Source organism: Lissotriton vulgaris, chromosome 4_2, assembly GCF_964263255.1.
Source record: "Lissotriton vulgaris chromosome 4_2, aLisVul1.2, whole genome shotgun sequence".
NCBI classification, from domain to species: domain Eukaryota; kingdom Metazoa; phylum Chordata; class Amphibia; order Caudata; family Salamandridae; genus Lissotriton; species Lissotriton vulgaris.
This window is the reverse complement of record NC_141692.1, coordinates 2,414,371-2,440,859: the sequence shown is the minus strand read 5'-3', so window position 1 is coordinate 2,440,859 and position 26,489 is coordinate 2,414,371. Positions and strand designations below refer to the sequence as shown.

General features: G+C 46.5%; 1 protein-coding gene across 1 annotated transcript in view; it reads right to left on the bottom strand.

Moving 5' to 3' along the window:
• Nucleotides 1–26,489, bottom strand: part of LOC147718090 (E3 ubiquitin-protein ligase TRIM39-like) — a 148,900-nt gene that overhangs the window by 102,836 nt on the left and 19,575 nt on the right. The window contains exon 4 of the mRNA XM_086919241.1: nt 3,669–3,691. Coding sequence (XP_086775367.1) covers nt 3,669–3,691 — 23 coding nt within the window. The remainder of the gene's footprint in view (nt 1–3,668; nt 3,692–26,489) is intronic.

Genomic DNA, 26,489 nt, shown 5'->3' with positions numbered 1-26,489 from the left:
ACAGGTGAACAAAATCAGGACAAGGAAACATCGTGCCCAAAAGCCTGTGATGTGCAGCCACAGCTGGGATTGGATGACTATGCTTTCTTCTGACATCAGTGTCACATGATCTATCAGAAAACAACCTATTGTATATTTGACCAGGTGACTGGACCCGCCGCCGTGACATACGAGAACACACGGTGTGCCGCATGTGACATACCTCTCCGGGTACACACTAGAATCACTTTGTCCATTTCTGCCGGCACCATGGGCTACACCTTGGCCCGAGCAGGCGGGGGCGGGCACAGCGATCCGGCACCTGACTGTGCAGCGTCTGCCTGGATCTGTCAAAACAAACATCCAGGAAGACAAGCCCAAACATGAGCGCCTCGCGCGATGGGGGTAGAGGAGGAGGGCAGCGTGATTTACTCACAGGAGCGATAATTGTGCCAGATGGTGGCGCACGCTCCCGCGAGTAAATCTTCTGACGTGCACGCGTTGCCATTGAAGGCAATGGAACGCATGCACGTGCTTGGCTGAAAAGCTAAAGCGACGGGAAAATGTCTTTTTGCCTTTCAGCACATGCGTGCTGCGAAGGCGAGACCTACAAATGAAATGACACCAAAACAAATTAAATCCAATCAATAGCAGTTGAGTCTTGAATTCTTAATGTTTTAAGTGAAGTCTAGCATCTAAAAGATCAAGGTACCACATGCAGGTGTCTTCACGCATTCCCGGTGCAAACTCAAAAGGTAAGACTGACCGCAGGTTGAATACACCAGGTGCATTGAATCTGCTTTCAGCTTCCATTTGGACTTAGAAAAAGATTTTTGCCAAAAAGTTCTGAAGGGCATCGAGTCATTGACTCTGGAGAGCTGCTGGATGAAATCTCAGTAAAGCCGTCTGCTATGAAGGGAAAAGCTCTAAGCATGGGAAGGTGGAGTTCCAGGTTGAGGAGATGAGATAAATCCATGCATCAATTAGCCCTACCCATCTTTTCAGCAATAGACTGAACATGCCACACCATTAAAAGATTGGCATACTTGCTTTGCACAATAGAAGCCATTAATTATATTTAGTAGTTCATGTATGCCAGGTTACCCATACCCTATTTTACCATGCCAAGGAGACAGTGCCCATAGTCCATGAATCTTATTATACTCAGTTGTAGCAACAATGTTTGCACCTGTAGATTAAATACAGTAATACAAACAGCTATCATTCATATAAAGAGACCCACAGCTGAGGGGAACACAATATTATTATATCACCAATATTTAATCTATATGCTGCCATGACAGCTAGCAGGCTAAGTCTGAATCATTACACGATGGTAAATCAGACTGCTAATATACATTTGAAGAAGAACTCCCTGGTTGTGAAACAATTGTAAAACACCACCTCTGTTGGGCCAGGCAAAATGTTCCCAGTGAAAAAAAAACATGTATCCAGAGACATAATAGTTTGATTCCTGGAATGAAAGACAAATACATTCTAAATGAATGAAACTGAGAGGGAAGATCTTAGTAAAACAGTGCCTTAGGACTGGCCTCTGCATGTACAAAGCTGACATTGGGGAGTCAGCCAATCCAAATCTTTTAAATAGTGAGAACAAAAGCATCCTTTTTCACAAAGGATTCACATTGCTTTCGGGATGGTTATTTGGATCATATTGGCACTTTGATTCCCTTAAACTGATTTCATTATTATTAATTGAACAAATATTTGCTGACTCTGGTACATAAGGGAGCTGATCCCATGTTTGTCACTCAGATAATGGTCTGGCTCTCATTGCAGAAGCTGTAGTGTTGGCTCTCTCTACTGTGAGAGTGCAACTGCAAATGTAATATCCCTTCTGACCTCATACATCAGAATTAATTGAGAGAATGAATGTGACCCCGACCTTCCTGGGGTTGCCATCAATATCTCCTGCTGCTATGGTGTAAAAAAAATGCTGAGGAATGTACTGTTTTCGAAATGTTTCGCTTTTATCATTGCTTGCTTTTTGCATTGATAGTCCTCGGTATAAAAACAGTGTACAATGTTCAAATACATTTTTACAAATCAAACGTATTGTTGTACAACATACAATACTTATTCAGTGAGTCTTTGGTCATTAAAGCTTGGTCTTTCCATTCCATTTGAACGATTATCTGTGAAAAATCCCTCTCAACATTGGCACTTGAGATGGGCAACGCCAACACAGCCTGTACAGAATTTGCTAACACATGCCACTGACACAGCTTTCCATGCTGATACTAGTGCACCTGAAGATAGTGATTTTCTGCGACAGGTTCTACAACATATGCGTTGAACTGGTTATTGAAGAGTTATTGAAGTGGTCAAAAATGAAGCAGCACTTTTGAATATCTGGAAAAATTCCCCTTTATGGAAGGGATCTAGAACTTGTGCAGAGTACCACAGTGAGGCTTCATTGACTTCAAATGCCGTGGTTGGGGAAGGCACATTTCTATGCATCTATGCAAGCCATTTCTCATGCATTTTAATATCAGATTTTCTGAATTGATTCTCAGCATTTCTCTGCTTACCAAGTGGCAAGCATTACACCATGAACATGTTGCAGTGCCAGACTTACTAAAAGTGTTGCCCAGCTTACTATCGAGGAGATGTTTCACATCTGTACCAATTACTCTGAACACTTGGTAGACGAGGATGTTTTCAGACTCAGCTTGATGACACAGTTGGGATGATCAGAATGTACTACAAAGTCAATAGCATTCTTCATTAACTCTGAAGATTGCAAAGATGCTTTCAGCATACTATCTAACAAGTGGCAGGATCTCTTACAGGAAAGCACTTCAGCTCAGGTGTCAATTTTTACAGGTCAACACACAATTTATTCATATACTTAGGTGAATTACTGTTAATACAAACAATATCACTCCAATCTGTGTTGAACTTGGTAAGAATTCTTTGCAGCAGCGTTCCATGTTTTCCAAAAGGCTGGTGTAATTGTTTCGCCCCTATCCCAGATGCTTGGTGACAACACTCTTTTCAGAGTTATACCTGTCAATGCACCATGCATTGGATTTTTAAAGCCTGAGGTGTTTGGCAAATCACATACTAGCAATACTGACTCACTAGAAAAGGGCGCCGATGTTTCAAAGGGTTTCACAAATTCTGTCTGTAGGTAAATGTGATGGTACATATTGGGAAAGATTCTTATGAAATCAGTCATTTTACCTGTCAGTGAAAGGATCAAAAGTAGCCAAAATATCAAATATGATTTTGATATTTCCTGATTTTCTCCGGTTCATAAAATAATGAAATAAGACCTAAAACATGCTTCTAAACCCTGCATCTTTAGACCCTAGTCTACAAAACTGAAAAAAGCTAATAGAAGAAGAAACAATTATTTTGTGATATCCCTAAACAACAAGACTCAGGCAGAATAATGTTAGCCCAGTCTTTCTTGCTGCTACCTTGTGTAACAAAGTACATTGTATTGGCCACTTCAGGAAGAAATAAAAATGACTCTTTCAATCTGCTTTTCCTTTCTTTGAATGGCATTTAGTTTGTGGTTGTGCAGGTGTTTGCACTGGTGAGGGCTATTTCCATTTTGGTGGGGTTTCAGTTAATATAGGATTAAACCTAAAACAGGATAAACAAAATATATGTCATCAGGTATCACGTGCTGAGGTATCAGCATAACAGTTCGGACCTACCTGCTCAGGGTGCTTCTGACATCCTGCAAGAGAGAGAAAACGGGAAAGAGATCAGTTTCCAATACACAGTTCAGAAGTGCTGGCATGAGGTCACACATAATATAGGAATACATGATTAGTGTTTATCATTAGTTTATGAGCCCAAATATTGCAAAACATCTTGAGCTTCAAATACCTTACACATGGAATAATTCAGCACAACACCTTTAAATGAGATAAAGTAAAGGCTCGTTTCTTAGTTCTTTGATATGCAAGCATGGACAGTTTCCAAGAGATTTAAATCTCCACCTAGGAGTTTATTCCACATTACCATATGAGTGTGCTTTCTCTTTAAAGGATAATTTATTACTCTTTAGAGTTACCGTCAGGGTCAGAGGAGTCATGGCCAGAGTTGTCGGGATCCTGGATATAAGAAACATTGTTCAGCTCTCTTCTGCTTCACCAGCCTCAGTTCCTTCCTTATAACCCAGTGTAATCATATCCTTCTCCCAGAACCTCATTTGCATGAAAGGAAATATGTGGCTTGCTCATCTCTTCTCTGGTGTGTGTAGCTTCTCTTCTTGGACTGACCATGATATGCTAGTTCTAAGGAACAACTCTCAAAATGTCCTTCCTTCAATCACTGCCCTTTCTTGCTATTTGTCTTAGGCAGTGCTTAGAATGAAAAGATGAAAGTGCAAGTACTCCTTGTGCCAGAGTACCTGTCTGGTGCTGAGAACTACTGTTCCATTAAAATCATTAAAACATTGTTGAAAAGTGTTAGTACTATCCCTTCCAAATTATAGTGCAGGCACTGAGTACCTAATAGTACCCGCCCATTTAAAGCACTGGTTTAATGAGAAGAATACACCTTGATTTCTTATAGTCTCCACTTGTGATTGGTTCCACAGCACCTCCCCAGGAAACTGCCTCTGCCCCTTCTTCTGCCAGTGATTGGTTCTATAGTAGCTCCCCTGGAGACTGACTCCACCCCTTCTGCTGCCCGTACCTCTTGAGCTTTATGGTAAGTGAAGTCTTTAGGACCTGGTGAGGTGTTTACCACCACTCTCCCAGTAGTGGAAGCTGACAACATTTGATACATTAGTGTTCCCTCACATTGGCAAGTTTCAGTGAGTTTCAGTAATTTCCATTACAGCTGAGGTTTCCTCACAAGCGGTTGCTTGAAAGTTGTTTCCCTTGTGTGTGACCGGGACCTGTTCTGGTTCCATAGATAGTTCTCCCCTTTGAGGTATTTCTGATCTGCATGTAAATGACGAGTTGCCAAGGAGTGATGAGCTGGCAATTGCTGTTTGGACACACAGGGTCACAATATTCAAGCTGTTTTTTTTCAAAGTAAATACACAGAAAATATTTATCTTTAATGAATCTATAAGGGCATATTTTTTTCACGCTCAATCATTCTCCTTAAAGCCTAGGTTTAGTAAGTCAGATGGACCAATTTTGAACAATCCTGGAATAAAGTTGGTCATGAGACAAGCTTGTGCTCTCAGGGTTCATTTATGAACGTTACATCCTAAGGCAAACATATATATATATATATATGATAGAGTACAGTATTTGACCTCTCGACTTAAAATAGAAGAACAATACACATCCTGTACACATACAGTGGTGAGGACCCTTAACAGTATCACTCAAACTTCCATATGTATAGGGAGAGTGGCTTTTCTGGGATGTATGACGTTACAATGCGTGCTTTTACCACGCATGCTGTTACAACGCAAGTATTACAACGAAAACCTTTACAACGCATTACACTTGGGGGTGCTGGATAGTGAATAGTTTAATTTACTATTCCAACTCCAGTCTCCGTGGACACTAGGGAAGGTGTGGGATAGTAAATTAAAACTATTCCTTATCCTAGAGCGCCCCCCAGTGTAATGCGTTGTAATGGTTTTTGTTGTAATACATGCGTTGTAACAGCACTGCGTGGTAAAAGTTGTGTTGTAAAGGTTGCATACCGCTTTTCTGTGGCCTGTGCAGAGATGTGGGGCTGTACATGGAGGTCCTCTGTGCTTCCACTCGCGGTGTGGTAGAATTACTCCCTCTTTAGTAACTGACTCAAGTAGATTGATAGGAGAACAAAAACGATACAATGGTGAGTCTAAAACTAGGATGATAATGCCCACCAGCAAATTGGAGGGGCAGGGATATAGCAATCTCAGAATGCTATAAGAGCTGTCTTATATAAGTCCTTATATCCTGCAAACAATGTGCTCTGATTGGCTGTCAAGCATCCAACATTACACACTGGAAATTATTATTATTATGTTTTTATTATTATTGTTATTATTATTATTATTATTATTATTAGTCGTAGTAGCGTAGTAGTAGTAGTAGTAGTAGTAGTGGTAGTAGTATTATTTTTATTGTCATCATCATTTTATTTATTTGTGTTTTATAGAGCTCGAACCTGACCCGTTAGGGTATCTGAGCACTTTACAGGATTCACAAGTTGTGTACAAGAGACTTAGAGGGGGAGGTGGCTACATTTGGGATAACACAAGTAAAACCATTTACGAGAAACAGGAAGTCCCTGATCCCAGGGTGGGATGCCCAGAGGTGCCCGGTGGATAGCATCTGGTTAGACCAATGAGAAGCAGTGAACGGAAGCAGGACAAGGTCGCCTATGTGATTTCAAGGCAACATTTAGGAGAGAAATGTGCCCATTAGGAAGGTTGTGGCATCCTTTCTAAAGCGTGACAAAGATGGAATTCTTCTAATGGCGGGCGAGAGTGAGTTCCATCATCATCTCCCAGGAGATTCGAGGCTTTGAGCATTCTTAGCAATAAACACAGTGATGGATCGGGGACTGCAGCAGGGATCGGTCACGATGATCCCGGGATCTCTTCTTTTGCTACAGGTTCATAGTTCTCTGCTGGGGGCCTCTGTTCTCTGTTCAAAAGACAACAGCCCAGCAAAGAACAATTAATGCTGTTGTTCATAAACAGGTTGAGCTGGATTCCCAGGCATGGACGTCTACGGTTGTCTTGGTGCTAAGTGTTCAAACATACCTGTATGTGTAGGTGGTTTCTGGGAGACAAGACAACAACAGCAGAATACAACATACTTGTCACTCACAGGCTGCTTTTTTTCAACGCACTGGGAGGGTGTTGCATTACATTGAAGTTGAGCAGCTTTTGGATCCATCTGAGAGACAATAATAATGAAGCAGCCTGTGACATGTATTATTTCAATTTGCACTTTCTGATTAGCTTTTTGAAGCGCCTTGTGCTGATCATAAACTAAAGTGAATTGATGAACTTTTATGGATATTGAGAGAAAACATGGGGGCTTATTCACAAGCCCCTTGCGCCACCGGTACGTGACTTTTTGTGACGTTCCGTGGCGCAGAAGCCTGTGTGATATTTATCAGGCAGCACTATGCCACTTTTTTGGTCTTAATGCTGCCTAATAAATATCAGTCCCTTTAACGCAGTTGTAGGAAGGTGGATATCTGACTATGGTTACCCCCAAACTTTTTGCCTGGTGTTTAGCTGGTTTTTGACTTAGTTGGCCTGGGATCCTGCTATTCAGGGCCCCAGGCTGATTGCTCTCTCCTTAAAATGGACTCCATGTACCTTAGGTGCATAACACAATTGGAATTGGTTCACCTTATAGGCCCCTGTAAGTGCACCCTAGGTGCCCAGGGCATAGGTGTATCCAAGGCCTACCAGGGGCTGCAGCATGTATTATGCCACCCCTGGCCTGGCCTCCATATTTGACACAACTGGCTGATCACTCAGCTGGGGTAAGTCGGTGTAACCACCTCTTACTTAGGTACAGTATGCCTGTGCCTAACCCTAAACTGGACACATACGTTCCTATCAGCCACTCCTATGGAAGGCCTCATCAATCCTGGAGGCAGAGTGCTTGGAAATATGTGAGATGGTGCTCTAGCATGAGCTGAGCCTATCTGCAGCGGTCGGGAACAACTCCCTAAGCTGTTCCGGGATATTGCCATACCATATACTCTTAAGTGCATTATAATCCTCGCGGTTAAATGCTATCTTTGGTTTGGCTTTATCAAAACATGTCGAGTAAGGTGTCATACGAATTGGAATACTATCCCCTCGCCAATTCTGGCGACGGGGATAGCATTCCACCCTTCTAGAGGGACACGACATGTATGTAGCCTTAACCCCGGTTAAAGTTAAACAGAGCCTCAGCTTCACAAAATGGACGCTGCCACCACAGACACAAGTCTGGCCTCCTGCTGCTGACCGAAACTCGGCAGATGGTGGCCTGGACAAAGGGTTTCCTGCCTTGGGAGGTGCGAGCACCACCCCAGACAGGATTTTGTGTATTGGGTAGGACAGGGCTGAATAGTATCAGACATGCCCGGGGCACACAAGGTGTCCCCGTGCATAGGCCAGCCCAAACCGGTTCTGGGGCCTTCCAGCCCCAGTCCTGGCGCGGAGCTGGACAAAGGAAAGGGGGTGTAACCGCCCCCCTTCCTGGTTCCTCCCAGAGGAGGGACCTAGTAGGTGATCCACCCCCTAGATTGGAATAAGAGGGGGAGCAGTGCCATTGCACAGCAGATCATCCCGAAATCAACTTAAAACTAAGAAGAAGACTGGACTTCGACATTCTGCTGCACAGAAGACTGAAGAAGAATCTCCCTTGTGGCCAAGGAGTGACCACCCTGTGAACACAGGTACCAACCAGCAACTCGACGTCTGCTTTGCCGCCGCCTCCCGCCGGAGACCGAGCCCAGAGCCCGACAAGAACCAGACTCCCAGACCTCTCAGAGCCCGATCCACAGTCCCTGCGAAGAAGGGACCCGTGGAGGCACCGAGTGACGTGGGACCGGACCTCTTGAAAGACACTCGAAAAGCTGACTGCGCAGCTTCTGAGGCATCCTCGACGTTGTGCTTTGGGGATTGAGAACCCCCACCACCGAGCAGCCCTTGCACCGAAGATCAGCCCCCCAGCATCTCCACGATCTGCGTGGGGCCCTTTTGCACTGTGCCACTCGACGCGCCATCCCGGCCACTAGCCACGCGGCCAGCGGCCATCTTGGCGACGAACCCGAAGATTTAAACAGCGGGTCTGGTTGCTCCAGACCTACCCAAGCTCCTGTGAAAAGGAGCACCCGCTCTGACCTTGCTGGTCCGAGTGAACAGCATCTTTCGACTTCTGCGTGGCTTGCATTTGCCAAGGCCTGTTTGCCCCGATCAGGTCGCCGACACCGCCAACAGCGAGAAGCCTACGTGGGACAGCTCGTGACCGACTCCTGGACGTCCTCGACCCCGGGTATCCACGTGGCTGCAGAAAGAAGCTGCCCGACAACGCCTGTTTGCACCCGACATCGCCTGGTTCCACTCTGGTTCCAGGGCAGTCACTGGCTAGTGACTTTGAACACTGTCCCCTCTGCTTTCAGGTCTTCAACTCTTCCGATCCACCCTTGGATCCACCGGAACTCTTCTCATCGAGCCGCCTGCAGCATCTTCAGCTCCAAGCACCATCGACCAGCGTGACGAAACCCGACACATCTTCGACCCTGTGCACCCGCTTCCTGTGGGTGAGGTAACTCAGCTCCGCCAGTGCTCCTGCACTGGTACACATCCCAAGGGCCTGTGTTTTAAGTTTCAGCTCCGTAGGTCACTCGGAAGGTTCCTAACTTTCTAACTTTGTGCTTTTTACGCACCATAGACTTTGTATTGAGAAGTGCGTGCACTTTGAACACTGCACCCGAGTCCCGTGGGCCTTTCCCGACTTAGTTAACTCCAGTCTCGAATAGCTCCAGCGATTCCCAAGGCCCTAGGCCTCTTCACTTTCCTTTAGGTATCTCTTATACCACTTATTTAGTATATGGTTTAGGTGGCCCCTAGGGCTCATCCATATTGTGCAACTTTTGTGTATTTTAAACTGTCTTGTGATTTTACGCTTGTGCTTCTGTGCTCATAAAGAGTCCAGGGGATTTTAATAGTTAATAAATCAATATATATTTTCAATATATATCTGTGTGGTGTCCCTTTCATTTGGTATTCAAGGGGGTTGTGTATGGTATAACAGCTGGCTTCACATGCCTTTCAGAGTTTAGCCTAAGACTGCTTTGTCCACGTTACCACTAGGATAACTGGTCTACAAGGTTGAATTACAACCATCATCATAAGGGTTGCTTGGCATGGTACAAAGTGATCACTAGAATTAGTGAGCATTATATACCAGGCCAACCTCTCACATTGGTGAGCAGCGGATTGGGATCTGAGCTTGCTGTTGTTTTACCATTACAATCTTTGAGATTATCATCTGAAAGATCACACAGGTACCTGCTAGGTACATATAAAACAAGACTAGTATACTTAAGTTCTACTGAACTTAGTTGTTGTAGAGCAAAGGGAGTAGCACACCCTAGCTACAACTACTAGATAGGTTTAGTAGGTAAACACCAGTGTAGGTAGATTGCAACACATCCACCCACACTAGAGCAATGTCTGGAGCAGAGGGGTCCAGTGGACTTACTCCTGTTGAGAGTGACCCTCCAAGGGCACCATCCAAATTTGCTATTTTTTCCTTTAAGGAATTAAGACAGCTTTGTGTCTTAAGGGGTCTGAAGACAGGGCCTTCCCCTACTACAGACCACCTAAGAGAGCTCTTAGACCAGTCTGAGACTCTAAAGCCCTCCAAGGCAAACCCCACAGGGGATGCTGAAGGAGGCCATCCTTCAGAGGATGACACTGTAGACACCCCTACCCCTATCATCCTAGTAGATGAGGAAGCCTCCACCACTGGAGCTCCTCAAGTAGATGTAGAGGAAGAGGAAGAAGAAGAGGAGGAGGAGGTGGAAAGCAGTGAGTCAGATGATGACAGAGATAGTCAGGTGCTGGTCAGTAGACTGAACCAGGCTAACTTAAGTCAACTTGGGAATGAATCAGGTAACAACCCATTCAGACCCCCAGGTGGACTTAACCAGGGCCATAGGAGGAGAAGGCATCACTCAGGTGAATCCAATACCTCCCATGTCTCTAGAGGCTCTCATGGTCACTCCAGAAAGGAGATGACTAGCCCTCAGAGAAGGGAACATGAGGCCAAGATGAGAGAGGCTGAGCTTAGGATCCAGAGGCAAGAGTTAGAGGTTGCCCTGGCTAAGGAGAAACTTGCTAGAGCAAGACAGCCTAGAGAGAGTGGGGTAATAGAACCCACTGGTGGCAGCAATATCCACAAGGATAAAGACAGGTCTTTTGATAATAGAAACCTGAGTAAGATTGTGCCCCCCTACAAAGCTGGGGATGACATCCATAAATGGATTACTGCAATGGAGAGAGCCTGCAGAGTACAGCAGATCCCTCAGGAGCAGTGGGCAGCAATCTTGTGGCTCTCCTTTGAAGGTAGAGGCCGAGACAGACTCCTCACAGTTAGTGATGGGGATTCTAGAAACTACCTGGTCCTGAAGAGTGCTCTGATTGATGGGTTAGGCTTAACCACTGAACAGTACAGGTTAATGTTCAGAGATACCCAGAAGACACAGACTCAGGACTGGTCTGAATTTGTTGAATGTGCCACTAAGGCTCTGGAGGGCTGGTTGCTGGGAAGTAAGGTTACTGACTATACAGGATTGTATAATTTAATTATGAGAGAGCAAATCTTAAGTAATTGTCAAAATCAGCTTCTACATCAGCACCTGGTTGACTCTGATCTGACCTCCCCACAAGAATTGGGTAGGAGGGCAGACAAATGGGTCAGAACCAGGATCAGGCCTAAGAACCAGGGTGGTGACCAAAAGAAAGAGACTACCAAGCCTCAAGAGAAGGGTGGGGATAAAAGTAAGGAAAAGACTTCCCCAGGGCCCCAAAACTCCAAGAATGGGGGTGGGTCCCAAGACACTTCTACATCCCAGAAAAAGCCTTATTGTCATACCTGTAAACAGGTGGGGCATTACAAAACAGATAGCTGTTGTCCCAAGAATGGCAATAAGGAGAATATACCTCCAGGTAAGGCTCCAACACCTCCTGTCACTGTTAGCAGTGGTCCCCCAGGTGGTGGGAGCACCCCCAAGAATTTGGGTGGGTTTACTTTTGGAGGACAGGTGGACTCTGGCCTATCCAGGTCCCCTAACTCAGATACTCTTGTCTATGAGACTGGCATGGGGTTTGCCAATTTCACTGCTTGCCCAAACACTTTGAGCAAGTATAGACAGGAACCCCTCATCAATGGCTTGAAAGTTGAGGCCTTCAGAGACACAGGGGCTAGCATCACCATGGTGGCTGAATGTCTAGTCCCCTCAAGGCAACTTTTACCTGATGCCAGATATCAGGTGACAAACATTGATGGCATAGAAACCAATCATCCCATGGCAGTAGTCAATCTTAGCTGGGGAGGTGTCACTGGCCCAAAGAGAGTGGCAGTGTCAGCAAACTTGCCTGTAGATTGCCTACTGGGTAATGATTTGGAAATCTCAGCCTGGGCTGAGGTTGAACAGCAAACCCATTCTAGAATGGTAAATCTCCATGGAAAGGTTAGTGGGGCTGTGATGGCTACAGCCCCAATCCAAGATGTCCTTCCTGAAAAGGTTGGGAGGGCTGAGCAAACCTCAGCCCCATCTTTAGATAACCTCCCTCCTGCAAAGAGTAGCAGGGCTGTACTGGTAACAGCCCATACCCAAACTGAGTCTCCTCCTGAAAAGGTTGGTGGGGCTGTGATGGCCACAGCCCAAACTCAAACTGATACATGGGTAGTGAAGCCTGCAATGATGGATCACTCCACCCAAACAGAGAGCATTGAGGAGGAAGAGAAATCTCCCTCCCACCAGACTTTAGGAAAGGATCAGCCTCCTCAGGGAACTGATCTTACCCCTGATGAAGGAACTGTCCCAGAGGTTGTTAGGCCTGGCCTGACAGAGCCTCTGATGGCAGTGGACCCTTCTCAGGAGGGACCCAGTCTGGAGCAGGTAACCTGCCCCTCTCTACCTTGCCTTACTCAGCCCAGGGCTGCAGAGGACAAGAAGGACAGTGAGACCCAAAGGGCCCCCTGTCAAATAAAGCACCCCCATCAACAGATTAGGGGCACCGAAACTAGTAGCCCTAGTGAGGTGAAAACTTTAAAAACTCCTGAGGGATCCCCCTTAAAAGTAGTTAGGGACCTCCCCCAGATGGATATTGTTGGGCACAGCCAAACCTGGGACCAAAAGGCCCCAAACCTGACCTGTCCCTCCAGTAAGCCAAACAGAGGGACCCAGCCTCCAGCGTTAGGTAGCCAGAGGTTGACCCTGAGAGCACAGTGCAACTCAGTCAGAGAAAGAAAGGCACACATGGTGGAGAGTGATTGGAGGAAGCTGAGCCCTACAGAGGAAACTCACTTCAGTACTCCATCTCAACACCAGCCTTTGACTTTGCAAAGACACACCACAGGTAGAGATTCCCTATGGTGGAGACCCTCCGATACCCTTAGGGTGAGGGATTGCTTAGTGGACCATGAGACAGGGGGTTACCAAGCCAGAGCTGGTACTTCCTTATATGGCCACTTAGGCAATATAGGCTTACCTGGTCAAGGATAGCCTTATCTCCTTTCGTTTGGGGGGGGGTTATGTAGGAAGGTGGATATCTGACTATGGTTACCCCCAAACTTTTTGCCTGGTGTTTAGCTGGTTTTTGACTTAGTTGGCCTGGGATCCTGCTATTCAGGGCCCCAGGCTGATTGCTCTCTCCTTAAAATGGACTCCATGTACCTTAGGTGCATAACACAATTGGAATTGGTTCACCTTATAGGCCCCTGTAAGTGCACCCTAGGTGCCCAGGGCATAGGTGTATCCAAGGCCTACCAGGGGCTGCAGCATGTATTATGCCACCCCTGGCCTGGCCTCCATATTTGACACAACTGGCTGATCACTCAGCTGGGGTAAGTCGGTGTAACCACCTCTTACTTAGGTACAGTATGCCTGTGCCTAACCCTAAACTGGACACATACGTTCCTATCAGCCACTCCTATGGAAGGCCTCATCAATCCTGGAGGCAGAGTGCTTGGAAATATGTGAGATGGTGCTCTAGCATGAGCTGAGCCTATCTGCAGCGGTCGGGAACAACTCCCTAAGCTGTTCCGGGATATTGCCATACCATATACTCTTAAGTGCATTATAATCCTCGCGGTTAAATGCTATCTTTGGTTTGGCTTTATCAAAACATGTCGAGTAAGGTGTCATACGAATTGGAATACTATCCCCTCGCCAATTCTGGCGACGGGGATAGCATTCCACCCTTCTAGAGGGACACGACATGTATGTAGCCTTAACCCCGGTTAAAGTTAAACAGAGCCTCAGCTTCACAAAATGGACGCTGCCACCACAGACACAAGTCTGGCCTCCTGCTGCTGACCGAAACTCGGCAGATGGTGGCCTGGACAAAGGGTTTCCTGCCTTGGGAGGTGCGAGCACCACCCCAGACAGGATTTTGTGTATTGGGTAGGACAGGGCTGAATAGTATCAGACATGCCCGGGGCACACAAGGTGTCCCCGTGCATAGGCCAGCCCAAACCGGTTCTGGGGCCTTCCAGCCCCAGTCCTGGCGCGGAGCTGGACAAAGGAAAGGGGGTGTAACCGCCCCCCTTCCTGGTTCCTCCCAGAGGAGGGACCTAGTAGGTGATCCACCCCCTAGATTGGAATAAGAGGGGGAGCAGTGCCATTGCACAGCAGATCATCCCGAAATCAACTTAAAACTAAGAAGAAGACTGGACTTCGACATTCTGCTGCACAGAAGACTGAAGAAGAATCTCCCTTGTGGCCAAGGAGTGACCACCCTGTGAACACAGGTACCAACCAGCAACTCGACGTCTGCTTTGCCGCCGCCTCCCGCCGGAGACCGAGCCCAGAGCCCGACAAGAACCAGACTCCCAGACCTCTCAGAGCCCGATCCACAGTCCCTGCGAAGAAGGGACCCGTGGAGGCACCGAGTGACGTGGGACCGGACCTCTTGAAAGACACTCGAAAAGCTGACTGCGCAGCTTCTGAGGCATCCTCGACGTTGTGCTTTGGGGATTGAGAACCCCCACCACCGAGCAGCCCTTGCACCGAAGATCAGCCCCCCAGCATCTCCACGATCTGCGTGGGGCCCTTTTGCACTGTGCCACTCGACGCGCCATCCCGGCCACTAGCCACGCGGCCAGCGGCCATCTTGGCGACGAACCCGAAGATTTAAACAGCGGGTCTGGTTGCTCCAGACCTACCCAAGCTCCTGTGAAAAGGAGCACCCGCTCTGACCTTGCTGGTCCGAGTGAACAGCATCTTTCGACTTCTGCGTGGCTTGCATTTGCCAAGGCCTGTTTGCCCCGATCAGGTCGCCGACACCGCCAACAGCGAGAAGCCTACGTGGGACAGCTCGTGACCGACTCCTGGACGTCCTCGACCCCGGGTATCCACGTGGCTGCAGAAAGAAGCTACCCGACAACGCCTGTTTGCACCCGACATCGCCTGGTTCCACTCTGGTTCCAGGGCAGTCACTGGCTAGTGACTTTGAACACTGTCCCCTCTGCTTTCAGGTCTTCAACTCTTCCGATCCACCCTTGGATCCACCGGAACTCTTCTCATCGAGCCGCCTGCAGCATCTTCAGCTCCAAGCACCATCGACCAGCGTGACGAAACCCGACACATCTTCGACCCTGTGCACCCGCTTCCTGTGGGTGAGGTAACTCAGCTCCGCCAGTGCTCCTGCACTGGTACACATCCCAAGGGCCTGTGTTTTAAGTTTCAGCTCCGTAGGTCACTCGGAAGGTTCCTAACTTTCTAACTTTGTGCTTTTTACGCACCATAGACTTTGTATTGAGAAGTGCGTGCACTTTGAACACTGCACCCGAGTCCCGTGGGCCTTTCCCGACTTAGTTAACTCCAGTCTCGAATAGCTCCAGCGATTCCCAAGGCCCTAGGCCTCTTCACTTTCCTTTAGGTATCTCTTATACCACTTATTTAGTATATGGTTTAGGTGGCCCCTAGGGCTCATCCATATTGTGCAACTTTTGTGTATTTTAAACTGTCTTGTGATTTTACGCTTGTGCTTCTGTGCTCATAAAGAGTCCAGGGGATTTTAATAGTTAATAAATCAATATATATTTTCAATATATATCTGTGTGGTGTCCCTTTCATTTGGTATTCAAGGGGGTTGTGTATGGTATAACAGCTGGCTTCACATGCCTTTCAGAGTTTAGCCTAAGACTGCTTTGTCCACGTTACCACTAGGATAACTGGTCTACAAGGTTGAATTACAACCATCATCATAAGGGTTGCTTGGCATGGTACAAAGTGATCACTAGAATTAGTGAGCATTATATACCAGGCCAACCTCTCACAGCAGTGTTCTGCGTTAAAGGGGCGTGCAATGGGTGTTACTGGGGGCGTTCCCAGGAACATCCATGGCCTTTTGACACTGCCCAAGCAGGAAAGCCTGCTGCGCTGCCCTACGTCAAAACCTCATAAATGAGGCCCTAAGGGTCTATTCACAAGCCCCTTGCGCCACTAGTACGTCACTGTATCCCATGTTAAAAGTGACACAGCTGCGTCGTAATGGTCTTGTAAAGAAGCCCCCATTAATTTCCGGAATCTTGAAGGAGAATGGAATTCCATATTATGGTGGCTTGAACAGAAAATTGGATGGAAACAATGGCATGTGGGGCAGTGGGAGTTTGATGCAAAGGCAGACAGAGAAGACAAAAGGAGAAACCAAGCACAACCTTTTGGGTCATATCTAGGAGTAGATATAAGCAGCCAGAGCAGAAACTAAAACTTTATTGTTCATACTACTTCTCCTCCCCAACCCTTTATGGAGATTCTGTGTTCCTTTGTTATCATTTGCTCGTGTGCGCAGTTTTAAACAGCCATTTCAGCCTTGCAAAATGAACCTTCCACCAATCCTTCCTTTTTAATGCATATAACTCACCCCAAAGGTAGGCCCTGGACATACCAGAGTGCTGGGTGTAGTGTGTTTAAAAAGTAGGGCATGTAGTTTTAAGTAGTTTTAAGTTTTGCATGTCCCATTAGTGAAAAAAGCTTTTTAATACCATATGACCGTTTTCTGCCGTAGAATAACATTGGAGCTACCTTATTACATTTGTATTTTTGGAGATATTTTTTACTGAAACGTTTAAAATTGCATATCTCCAGGCATACCAAGGACCAGTAGAGATATACCATTGGTAAGCTAAATAATTATTATGATTATAATTGTGTTGCTGGTACGGTTGGGAATGGTTGCTCCTCTTGTATTCCTGTCATATCACCTAAGGTCAGGCTCAAGTTCCAAGATGTATTTGGGAATACTTCCACTCCTGTGGAGTTTTAACCAAACCTTTGATACCCATGGCAACAGTACCAGAGCTGTATTTTTTTTCTACCCTGCTCTTTGTAATGGTTGGTTATTAAGTATATACAGTGATAGCAAGTAGATTGTATCCCACTTGCTAGACTAGTAAGAGCTCAGGGGATGGAGGTGGTGTCATACGCCGATGAATCCCAGATCATGGTGTCCCTCTCCCACTCGGTGAGTACCTCCGCGCTCAGCTTCAGGAATTGCATGCAAGCTGTCTCCGACTGGATGATTCTAAATGCCCTGAAGCTGAACGGAGAGAAAACAGAGGTCTTGATCTTCAGATCAAAATAGCTGGTCCAATGAATGGTGGCATCCTTCTCTCGGAGCCTGTCCCGTACCGTCAAATTCTGCCCGGAATCTTGGCGTGATTTTTGACACCTCTCTAGACATGTCACTACAGGTCAATAGAACTGTTTCTACCTGTTGGGGAGTAATCAAAGTACTTAGAAAAATCGCCCACTATCTTTCTCCTCAAGCTCGCAAACAGACCGTGGTGGCCTTAGTTACATCACGGCTGGACTTTTGTAACGCCCTTTATGCAGGCATCAATAAAGGCCTCATCCAACGCCTCCAGACCATCCAGAACGCGGCTGCCAGAGTTGTTCTGGGCGTCCCTAACACCGTTTCTGTCTCTCTTGCAAGAAAGAGTCTTCACTGGCTCACGATCCAGTCTAGAGTCTCTTTTAAAATCCTATGCCTAGTTTTCAGTGCCCTATCCGCAGCAGCTCTGAGGCCATAAGCTCCCTTTAGAGTCCCTACACCCCTAGCAGAAATCTTCGCTCTGCCAACAAGAACCTTCTCACCGTCCCTCGGACCAACAAGGTCAGATGGGGCGGAAGAGCTTTTTCATCTGTGGCCCCTAATTTATGGAATGCCCTCCCCTCTGCGATCAAATCCCAACCAACCATGGTTCTTTTTAAGAAGGCTTTAAAGACGTGGTGTTTCATCAAGGCCTACCATTAATCATGCTCTCTGACTGTATCATTTCATTTGGTTAGGCGCCTTGTCGCCCTTTGGGGCTAAGTTGCGCGATATAAATCTCGTTTCATTCATTCAAAGGGGGAAGTACATGAGAGCTTCATTCAAAAAACTATTTTTAAGATACTCTGTATATCATCCTCTTTGAAAAAAACCTTTTGTGGACTACAGTAGTCAATTTGTTCTCCAAATACAAGCTCTCCATCACCAGTTGACTCCTCTCCTGCCCTTTCATCAGTGGGTTCTTCATGGGTTCTTTCTTCAGTGGATTCATTGAGCATGCCCATTTCAGTAGATGTGTTGAGGGGAATTCTCTTGATGCTTGTGGGGTGCTGTGTATTTAAATAAACAGTTAGAATCCACTCCTTGAGAATAAGGGTGTCTCCTCCACAGTGGGGAACACCTTTATGTTTTTAGGTCCCCTCACACACCAACAGGCCCCTTGGTGTCTTGCTTCATCATCGGGGTCATCGTACCCCTCTAGGGGGTACGGCGTGCTGCGACCTACGGAGACGTGGGAGCACTTGTTAGACTATGTGTGGTGTTGGTGAGGGTTTTTTTTTAAATAAATGTGAGTGTATTGTGGGGTTTGGGAAATAGTGATAGTTAAAAAGAACCTGGCTCGTGGGGTGAATAAAAATTATTTAATAAGCCCCCGGGCGGGTGTTGTTAAGAAAGAGGGTGGGAGGTCACTACGCTGACAATGTGCGTTACCTCCTGAAACAGCAGCTTAATTTTTTTACTCCGCTATACAACGTTCCACACCCCTTGGTCAGAACAGGAGACTTTCCTCTCACGTCCAGCAGGGCATGACTCTCCTGCCAAAGAGGGAGGCATGTCATTGGCAGGCTGGAACCCAGGATTTCAGTACATTTTTCCTGGAAGTGCAGAGTGGGCTGAAAACAGCCTTGTCCTCCATGCCCCCAGAGAATTGTGTCAAAAAGGGAGATAAAACTCAGATTTTTAGTGATAGCTCCCTTTAAATGTTGAGCTCCAGGCTTTTTCAGCAGGATGTGATCAACTTTCATATCCAATAGTCATCTGAAATGCTTTGAAGGGGGTCCTGCCCCTTAGGCAAGGGCCTGTACTCCTCCCACCAACCCTAACACTATCAAGGGCAGATTTACAATAACTGGTGCATCCCTGCATATTAACAGGGATGGACCAGTTGTTTTGCATGATGTAAAAAAACCCTTGCACCACGATGGATGCGCCACATTTGCAAAGGATGGCCAGATATGTGACACATCTGTCAGTGTAAAGGAGACGCAGTGCTGGAGTTGTGTCGCAAGCGCAACCCAACTCCAGCACTGCTCAGGGGCTGCCTATACTTGCTGTGCTGCGTCACTCCTTACGCCTGCTACAAGCGGGCGTAAGGTTTTGACGCAACAGGGTCGTAAAAGTGACTCCGTGAAATCTTGTAGATTTCACGGAGTCACTTTTACGAGGCTTCCTTGTGACGGAACGCCCGCCTTGCATACATTATACCAGATGCAGGTATAATGTCGCGTAGTGCTTCACAACGTGACGCATCACACTAGATGTGTCACAATATTAATATGTTGCATAGCGGCACATTGTTTACAATGCCGTTGCGTCACATGAGTGATGCCAAAGTGTTGTAAAGGTGTCGCAAGGGGCTTGTAAATCTGCCCCAGAGTTCTTCTGCCTCTCGGGGTGCAGCGTGAGGTGATTACCTCCAATCTGCTCCTCTAGTAGGGGAACAGAATGTCACCAGACACCAGGGCTGAGTTAAAAAAAGGGGGTTGGGGCATCCCATAATGTACAGGACCATGCCACCACCCAAAAAGGGCACACAATCTTTTTGTCCCCAGGGGGAAAGATATAGAGGTGAGCCTCCAATCCACCCCCCTGGGAGTGGGGGACAAAAAGACCAATTGATAGCAGGGAAAATACCCACACAAAAAAAGGTATGTTGGTGGGGGCCCATCATGCACAGGTCAATGCTCCCACCCCAAAAAGGGTTCAGTCATTCTTCCCCCTGAGAGGCAGACTGGAGGTGCTTTCCCCAGTCCACCCCCCCAGGAGGGGCATAATGCCCACTAGAGAGAATTAGGGCAAAAGGGGCAAGTGTGACAGGGGTGAGTGTCTGAAAATGTTTCAGCGTTCTGTCCATCATCTACTTGTGTTTGCTTTGTTCGCCTTAAGTTATCAGGGTATGCCCAGACGTGGGTCCCTTGCTCACTTTGCCGCTGGATTCAAGCTAGCCTGGCTGATGAAGGGTGTTACCCGGGAAATTGGTCCCAGGATGCTTGCTTCCAGTTCAGGGAAGACATGGCTTGGCAGTTCGGGTTGGACTGCTCCCAGGAGGCACAGGGTCAAGGCTGATTTGCGTATAGCTGGGTCTTAACTGAGGTGGCGAAGGGAGCTTAAGAATGATGATGGGTTCAACCCAGATCCGTCACTCACATTGGGTTTTTGAGACTTTTGTGTTGCAGATGCTAGGCTCACACACAAAAGTGGGGTAACATTTTAATCAGGAGACATTTGGTAATATTTGGTGGTTCATAATTTCAGAACTTACCCTCACAGAAATTCTGAAAAACATGTGTTTTTATTCAAAGTATGAGGTTTGCAAGTGCTCCTCAGTGGAAAAAGAACCTGGTTCATGTCTCCAGGGATGTGTACGATAGCAAGTTTGCACTTATTTGGGGTGCTATCAACATAGTCAAGTTAAAACAATTCCATAGAGGGTACGTGCGTTATCATTAGCTTGACTCCTTGTGGCATAGTTTCAAGTTTTCGGGGCCGTACATGGATTGTATACCATCCGGCATATTGTAACTTGTGCGGTGCTGATTGGCTTGTCACGGAGGAACCGGAAATAAAAATTACTTTGAGATTACTTCATGATATGTTACATTAGATGGGGTTAGCTTACCAATGATAATCAATCCCGGTGTCGGTTTTTCAGCATAGACTCTACAACAATAAGATCGGGGTCGCACTGTACGTAGTTAAGACATCATGTCTTGGGCAGACATTCGTGAACTCCTGGGCAATGTAGGTAGGAAGAAGGAGTCTGGCTTTTGATGATGGACCTTATGGCCTTCCAATTTGCTAATTCTGGACGTGGGCTGAAGAGGTAGAATCCATTATGATCTTGTTTACCCCGTATATAATATCTCAGTGAGCTATACGGATTATGTGGTTTAGAAACAGCTATGTGCAAAGGAGATATTGTGGAATACTAGGCACCTGCATTGGACGTCTACTGACAGTTTACACGCAGCATGAGCCTCACTATTGATGAGCTACGGATGGTTGGCCTGGGGAGGACTATTGTTCTTCCTTTAGTGGCCTACGATCAGCGTGTTTGTAACGAGGAAACACATTGGTAATTTGGTAGCGGGAAAGGTCTTTTGGAGTGGTCATTCTCTAACATCTACTTTAATTGGCCCATTTTTTGCGTAAAACCCACTAGCCAGACAGGGGACTAGGTACATACAGGTCGATTGCTTGTAATTTGGGACCCTGACACAGAAGAAGGAGTTTAGTATGTAGAAGACTTTGCTTACCCTTGCTTTACGAAATAATAGGATTGCAATAGAACTAACATGGGGACGTTAGTAGAAATCATTTTTGACCATGTGATTCTGAGTATAAGAGGATTATTGTAGAATGATCCAAAGATGGCTAAAGAGTAGTATTATGCACTTATTAAATATTTTTATACGAGATTTGATATGACCAAAGGAGTTGTTTGCACCTAAAAAATAACTTGGATTCAACAGAGATTGGATTGGAGCTTCAAAAGGCGCATGTTATTGAATTGCAGTTGATCATAAGTTTTGCTAGAGTCCTGCTTGCACACAGGTATTTCACATGAGACTAGGCAATGTCATTGGTAGGGAAATCTGGTGGATTCTAAGCTTTTTTGTGAAAATAATTTGGTTAATATTGGATACATGGAGTGCACATGATTCAATGATACTCTTTATATAATTGTAGTTTAAATAAGGGGTGCTTTACTACCCAACCCCCATGTTTGAACTTTTCTCGATGCTGTTTTTTTGACAACCTTGTACACTACGAGAGATAGGGATTTTTGATTCATCTAAGTGAGTGTCTGTTTTATAAATTCCTTGTAAAATTCGTAAATATAGTGAAAATAGTTTCTAAATAAAAAAATTTATATAGGTCGGGATTCTTGTGTAGTTGGTGGTCTAGCATTTTAAGATTGATATAAAATGTCAAAACATTGTGCATTTAAATAATTGTAAATAATGTGTTTGATATGTGACATATTTTTTATGTATGTTTTTAACCTCAAAGCCCTGATGAAGTCCTAAGGGATGAAACGCGTTGACTGGGCTGATGTAAATCAATCAATCAATCATAACATTTTTAGACCACACTACTCACCCGGGAGGGTCTCAAGGCACAAAAGGGTGCGGCTACTGCTCGAATAGCCAGGTTTTAAGAAGTCTCCTGAAGGTTAGTAGTTCCTGGGTCTGCCATAGGAGGATGGGGAGGGTGTTCCAGGTCTTGGCGGCGAGGTGGGAGAATGATCTGTTACCGGTGGTTGCTCTTTGGATGAAGGGGACGGTGGCGAGGGCGGCGGAGCGGAGCAGTCGGGTCGGGGTGTAGAAGGTGAGTCGTCTGTTGAGGTATGTTGGTACGATGTGGCGCGCCTTGTGTGCATGGGTGAGGAGCTTGAAGGTGATCCTCTTGTTGATGGGTAGCCAGTGCAGGTGCCTCAGGTGGGCGGTGATGTGGCTGTGGCGGGGGATGTCGAGGACGAGGCGTGCGGAGGCGTTCTATCTGCGTTGGAGTCTTTTCTGAAGTTTGGCTGTCGTTTCTGTATAGAGGGTGTTGCCGTAGTCCAGTCTGCTGCTGGCGATTGCCTGGGTGACTGTTCTTTTTGTTTTGGTGGGGATCCACCTCTAGATCTTGCAGGGTTGCTGAAGCAGGAGGATGAGACGGCGTTGACATTCTTCGTCATGGAGAGAGTAGAGTCGAAGATGAACCCCAAGCTGTATGCATGGTCGGTGGGAGTCGGTGCTGCTACCAGTGCGGTCGGCCACCAGGGGTCATCCCAGGCTGAGGGTGTGGAGCCAAAGATGAGGATCTCTGTCTTGTCCAAGTTAATTTTCCGACGGCTGTTCTTCATCCACTCGGCAACGACTTTCATTCCTTTGTGGAGGTTGTTTTTGGCAGTTAGGGGGTCCTTCAGGAGGGAGAGGATCAGCTGGGTGTCGTTGGCATAGGAGATGATGTTGAGGTCGTGCAGTCAGGCGACGTGGGTGAGTTTGCCATGTAGACGTTAAACAATGTCGGGCGGAAGGATGATCCTTGAGGTACGCCGCAGGTGATCTTGGAGGCTTCGGATTGGAAAGGGGGGAGGTGGACGCTCTGGGTTCTGCTGGAGAGGAAGGAGGTGGTCCATTCCAGAGCCTTGTCTCGGATCCCTGCATTGTGGAGGCTTGTGCGTTGGGTGCGGTGGCAGACAGTGTCGAAGGCGTCTGATAGGTCCAGGAGGAGCTCTCGGATCCCTGCATTGTGGAGGCGTGTGCGTAGGGTGCGCTGGCAGACAGTGTCGAGGGAGGAGGAAGAGGGCCGCGGTTTCGCCGTTGTCCAGCAGGGCCTTGATGTCATCGGTGGTGGCGATATGGGCAGTTTCGGTACTGTTGTTGCTGCAGAACCCGGACTGGGACGGGTCCAGGATGTTCTTCGAGGTAGCGGGTTAGCTGTCTGTTGACGGTCTTCTCGATAACCTTTGCCAGGAATGGGAGCAATGAGATTGGCCGTAAGTTCTTGAGGTCCTTTGGATCTGCCTTGGGTTTCTTTAGTAGTGCGTTGATCTCGGCGTGCTTCCAGCTCTTCGGGAAGGTCGCGGTCTCGAAGGAGATGTTGATGGTCTTGCGTAGATGGGGTGTGATTGTGGCGCTGGCATTGTTGAAGATGTGGAGTGGGTATGTGTCAGACAGAGAGCCAGAGTGGATGGTGTTCATGATTTTGATGGTGTTGTCGTTGTTAATGTTGGTCCAGGTGTGGAGGGGATTGATGTGGGTGGTGGCCGCGGGGTCTGAGGTGTCTGTGGTTACCAGGCCTGTCAGGTTTTTGAAGCTGTGATGGATGTCTGCGATCTTAAGATGGAAGAAAGTGTCAAGGGAGTCGCACAGGTCTTGTGATGGTGGGAGGTTGTGTTGGAGTTGGGGTTGGAGAGTTCATTCACGATGTTGAGGATCTCTTTGCTGTTGTGCACGTTGTTATCGAATCGGTCCTTGAAGGAGGCTCTTTTGGAGGACCAAATGAGGTGATGGTGTCTGCGGATGGCATTCTTGTGGGCTATGTAGCTGTCTGGTGTCTGTTTGCAGTGCCATTTCTTCTCTAGTGTACGGCAGGTTTGCCTGGTGGCCTGGAGGTCTGTGGAAAACCAGCTGGCTTTCTTGTTGGTGTGTCTATTGGAGGGTTTTCTTGAGCGGGGCACGAGTGTTGGTGCAGTTGTCGATCCAGCATCTGAGATTTCTGGCGGCGGTGTCGTCATCGGTGGAGTCAGTGTGAGGGCTTCAGGTGAGGGAGGTGTTTAGCTGGTGTTCTGTGATTTTGCTCCAGCTGTGGCGGGGGATCTGTTAAGTACGTTGGTGCGTGGTGGGTTTCCGGAAGGTGAAGTGGATGCAGCGATGGTCAGTCCAGTGGAGTTCGGTGGTGTGGCTGAAAGTGAAGTGGGAGCTTGCTGAGAAGATGGGTTTGATTGTATGGCCGGCGAAGTGGGTGGGCATTGTGACGAGCTGTCTGAGTCCGAGGTTGGCGAGGTTTTTAATCAGGGTGGTGCAGTTGATGTTGTTGTTGTTCTCGAGGTGGAAGTTTAGGTCTCCAAGAAGGATGTAGTTTGTGGAGGCCAGGGCGTGTGTGCTGACGAAGTCAGCGATGGATTCGCTGAAGTGAGGCCTGGGTCCGGGGGTCTGTAGACGAGAGCTCCTCTAAGGGGGATCGGTGTGGATCTGGAAGTGCAGGTGTTCGGTGGTGCTTTGGGTGTTGTCGGTGCTGGTTGAGATCTTGAGGGTCATCATATGGATGATGGCAATTTACCCTCCTACTCCGTTGCTGCAGTCCCTGCTTTGATCTTGTAGACGTCCGGGATGGCTATGGCGATGTCGGGTGCCGAGGAGGCGTTCATTCAGGTCTCTGTCAGGAAGGCGATGTGCAATTCAATAAAGGTGGATTTGAACATACATGCAAGACTCATGAGGAATTTAATTGACACATTCCATTATGGCATATTTTTGGAATTCTTCCTAATGCTCTAAATTGAGATATATTTATGATACATTTTATTCGCCTTTTCATTTGTCTGGTTTTAAATGCTAAGTTGACATGGCAGTTTGACAGTGCATTCAGACTGCAATGGCAGGCTTTGGATATGTTTTGAAGTGCTATTTAAGTGTGTGGCACAATAAGTGCTGCTGGCCCAATGGTAGCATTTAATTTACAGGCCTTGTGCATATGGTATACCACTCTACAAGGAATGTGTATGTAAATGAAGTAAGCCATTAAGTATATGCCAATCAAACCATGTTTAGGGGATTGAGCACATGCACTTTAGCACTGGTTATAGTTAGATGGACTCACTATAACTTGCGCGTGCAATGCACTGCTGATGATGTCTTATTAAGCCAGTTAACCAATCAATTTTTAAAAACCATCCATTTAGACACTTATTTAAACATTTATTCTTCCATCAACTTTTACATATACATATATAAAATATATTTATTTTTCAGAAAGACACACATTCACTGGATGGTGTCATCAGTGATGTCATGAGTGATGTCACTGACCATGTCATGAGTGATGTAATATGTAATGTCATCAGCAGTGCATTGCACGCGCAAGTTATAGTGAGTCCATCTAACTATAACGTGGGAATTTCAATGGTTTTATATCAGTAAAATTTCCAGCTAACTATAACTGGTGTGAAACCTATGGTTTTTTCAGTGAATATATATATGATTAAGTACAGTATATGGCCTCTCGACTTAAAATAGAAGAACAATACACATCCTGTACACATACAGAGGTGAGGACCTTTAACAGTATCACTCAAACTTCCAAATGTACAGGGAGAGTGGCTTTTCTTTGACCTGTGCAGAGCTGTGGGGCTGTACATGGAGGTCCTCCGTGTTTCCACTCGCGGTGTGGTAAAATTACTCCCTCTTTAGTAACTGAATCAAGTTGATTGATAGGAGAACAAAAGCGATACAATGGTGAGTCTAAAACTAGGATGATAATGACAACCAGCAAATTGGAGGGGCAGGGATATAGCCATCTCAGAATACTAAAAGAGCTGCCCTATATAAGTCCTTATAACCTACAAACAATGTGCTCTGATTGGCTGTCAAGTATCCAACATTACACACCCGATATTATTATTATTATTATTATTATTATTATTATTATTATTATTATTATTATTATTATTAGTCATAGTAGCATAGTAGTAGTAGTAGTAGTGGTAGTAGTATTATTTTTATTGTCATCATCATTTTATTTATTTGTGTTTTATAGAGCTCAAACCTGACCCGTT